General features: G+C 68.8%; 1 protein-coding gene across 1 annotated transcript in view; it reads left to right on the top strand.

Annotated features, from left to right (window-relative positions):
- Positions 1-440: 440 nt before the first annotated feature.
- The window catches only part of VSTM2B (V-set and transmembrane domain containing 2B), a 28,239-nt gene continuing 25,274 nt past the window's right edge, over positions 441-3,405 (top strand). Inside the window, exons 1-4 of the mRNA XM_040254143.1 lie at positions 441-522; positions 1,048-1,232; positions 2,190-2,219; positions 3,117-3,388. Coding sequence (XP_040110077.1) covers positions 441-522; positions 1,048-1,232; positions 2,190-2,219; positions 3,117-3,388 — 569 coding nt within the window. The remainder of the gene's footprint in view (positions 523-1,047; positions 1,233-2,189; positions 2,220-3,116; positions 3,389-3,405) is intronic.

Here is a 3,405-nt window from a genome sequence, read left to right as displayed (position 1 = left end):
CGGCGGTCCGGAGCCGCAGCAGCAGGAGAGCGGCAGGCAGAAGCTCGGGGCTGCGAGGCGCGCGCTCTCCTGGCCAGGGATGGGTCCCGGCGCGGCCAGGCCCCCGACCGGCCCGCCGGGCAGAAACTGAATTGCGGGTCCCCAGAGTCCGGCGGACGACCGGACAAAAGGAAGCACGGACTGACTGCCAGGAGCCTCCCGGCGGGACCTCGCGTTCCGCGCTCCCGGAGCAGCGCCCCCCGCCGGAGCCGCGCCTGGCGAGCCGGCTAGGGAGCTGGACTGATTGGCGGCCGCCGGCGGCCGGGGGAGGGGGCGCCGCGCGGGGCCATGGCAGGCTCGAAGGCGTCCTAGCCCGAGTCCGACCGGATCCGAGCCCGCGCCGCCGCCACAGCCGCCTCTCCGAGCCTGGGTCCCCGTCGCCGCCGCGCCCCCTGCGGGAGATGGAACAGAGGAACCGGCTCTGCGCTCCCAGATACCTGCCGCCGCTGGTGCTGCGCGCCCTGCTGCTCTTCGTGGCCGAGGGTGAGAGCGGGAACTTTGCTGCCGCTGGGGTCTCAGGGGTGCTCGCCGGGGCCGCCAAAGCCAGCCCGTCCTGGCCGCAGCGGAGAAAGAGGCGGAGGAAGCGAATGGGGAAGGCTTCACAGTCTCCTGCGATCCTGGTGTGCAGCTACTGCCCGGTGCGGTAGGGGGTGGAGAGCGGCGAAAGGTCGCGGCATCAGTGGCGCCCGCGCCCAGGTCCTTCGGAGCCGGACCCGGGCTCCAGCTGCGGCCAGGCGGCTCGTGGGGCGCCGGGAGTTGGCGCGCCCCAGCGCGGCCGGGCGCGGGGAAGAAGCGTGAGCCGCCCCCCGCCGCCCCGCCCGGACTGGAGGGAAGCGGCCTGCAGCGGCAGCCGGTCTCTGCAGCGGCCCGGCAGCTGCTCGACCGGACTTGGCCAGTGCCTGGGCCGCGCGAGCAGCTGGAGGGTAGGAAGCGCACGGCCCAGCGAGCCGGGGTGGCCCCGGGCCTCAGCCCCACAGCTGGTCACGCCTCTCTCTCCCCCGCCCCCAGCGACATTCACCGAAGTCCCCAAAGATGTGACCGTACGTGAGGGAGACGACATCGAAATGCCCTGCGCCTTCCGGGCCAGTGGAGCCACCTCGTACTCGCTGGAGATTCAGTGGTGGTATCTCAAGGAGCCTCCCCGAGAGCTGCTGCACGAGCTGGCGCTCAGCGTGCCCGGCGCCCGGAGCAAGGTAACTGGCCGCCCGCGCGGCGCCTGGGGTGACCCGGGTGAGGCAGGCAGGGCGCCGCCCCGTGGTGCCACCCATCTCCTCCTGTCCCCGTCCTCACAGCAGCTTCAACAACAGCGGTTGTTATCCTCTAGGCATTTGCATTCCCTTCACGGAAACCTCCCCCGAACTCCACGCCTAGCCCTAGGAAGCTACCCCTCATCCAGTTTGCCCGCTCTTGCCAGCTACCGGTCCAGAGGGTGATGGGTGCCGGGTGTTGAAAGAAGACTGCTTGCTGGGGCCGGGCTTTCCCTGTCCTCTGCCACTCTGAGGTCCCCAAAGCACACGGCCAAGCAGCTAAGCTCCTCCGGGCTGGGTTCCAGAGGCTGGCGGAGCACGCTGTACAGGTTACCTCCAGCCGCTGCAGGGTCAGAGGGACTTCCCCCTCTGCCCATCTGCCTCTTAAACAGTCTCTAGCTCTGTCTCTCTCACACACACACACACCTCCCCTCGCGCCGCGCGCGCGCACACACACACACACACACACACACACCGCACACACACACCGCCTACCTTCGCTCTACCCAGAGTCCCACCCTTTGCTCACATCTCCCATCGGGTCCTGTCCATCCAGCTTTCCAAGGGGGTTAGGGAAACACCACAGGGAATGGGGATGCTCCTCCGGAGGGAAATGGGTCTTCTCTCCCACCCGGGAGGCGATCCCGCCTCCCTTCCTTGGCTGGCAGGGGTGCTCCGGCAGCCCCTCCTTGGCTGGGCGCCATACTAGCTCCAAGCCCTGCTTCCTTCCGGATAAAACTCCCGAAAATCTCAATGTTCTTCCTGCCCTCCGCCGTGGCTACATCCCGAGCGGTTTCGAGTCTCAGCCCGCCTGCGGAGGATCCTCTCGCAGGAGGTGCGTCTGAGTTCTCTGAGCCTGAAGGCCAACAGCCTAATGTCTCTCTCTCCCTCTTTGCATTTTAGGTAACAAATAAGGATGCGACTAAAATCAGCGTAAGTGTGGAGCCCAGCGTGGGCCGCGGGAGACCCCTTCCGGCCGCTTTGCGCCCCGCAGCCTCCTCCCTCTTAGAAAGGCTCCTTGGCGGTGCGGTATAGGGCCCAGCTCACAGCCTGGCATTGTCGGCCGCTTGGCGTGTCCGTGCGCCATCTGTCGCCGGTCGTGGATCGGGTTCTCTTTTGCGTAAATCAAGGGTCCCAGGCCTGGATCTCCTTCCTCTGTACGCTTGCCTGTAAAGCTCTCCTGCAGGCTCCTTGCCATAGCTCCTGGCTCAGGGCTGTGGGCCCCACTCCCACCCCGCACGCAGCCCAAGCCCCGGCGGTGCCCTCCGCGGCAGCCCTCCGCTCCGCCTGGGTTGCGGGTCGCGGTGCCGGGCGCTGTGGGCTGGCTTGGAGTTGCGGTGGAGGGGAGGAGTCTTGCCAGGGTTGGGGAGGACATGCGCCAAGCCTTCCCCGCTGGAGATGGAGGGGTCACGGCGTGGGGATGACCAGGGCCTCCTGTGCTTGGTTCGGAGGCGAGGTTCCCTGGGAGCTTGGTGAGGGCCACAGAGCGGTTGCTCCCCGGCATCTCCAGCAGCTCTCAGGGAGCTGAGCTTTGTCTGCCGCTCCATGCTGCCGCCGAGAGGCAAGTTCCTAGGCAGCAGGGACCCAGTGGGTGCGGCAGCGGCCTCTGCATCCACTGCCTCCCAGCGAGGGCAGAGCGCTCGCTGAGAAGGGCTGGAGCTGGGAGCAGGTATCTGCACTGTGAGGGCAGAGCGCCTCTCCCTCGGACACCACCTCGGCCCTCCGGGCTCTGGAATGAAGGAGTGTTGGTGGGAGCGGATGTGAAGGCCCCAAGGGCAAGGCGCCGGCCTGCCCGCCCCGGGCCCTGACCGAAGCCCCGCTCTCTTGCAGACCGTGCGCGTGCAGGGCAACGACATCTCGCACCGGCTGCGGCTGTCGGCCGTGCGGCGGCAGGACGAGGGCGTGTATGAGTGCCGCGTGTCGGACTACAGCGACGACGACACGCGGGAGCACACGGCCCAGGCGCTGCTGCGCGTGCTCGCGCGCTTCGCACCGCCCGACGTGCAGGCCGCGGAGGCCGTGTCCCACATTCAGAGCGGCGGCCCGCGCCGCCACGGCCCCGCCAGCGCCGCCCGGGCCGACGGCGCCCAGGAGCCCGGCCGCGGCGACAAGAGCCCGC

Source organism: Oryx dammah, unplaced genomic scaffold (assembly GCF_014754425.2).
Source record: "Oryx dammah isolate SB20612 unplaced genomic scaffold, SCBI_Odam_1.1 HiC_scaffold_13, whole genome shotgun sequence".
Taxonomy (NCBI): Eukaryota; Metazoa; Chordata; class Mammalia; order Artiodactyla; family Bovidae; genus Oryx; species Oryx dammah.
Note: the sequence above shows the minus strand (reverse complement) of the source record. Positions and strands in the feature narration are given on the sequence as shown.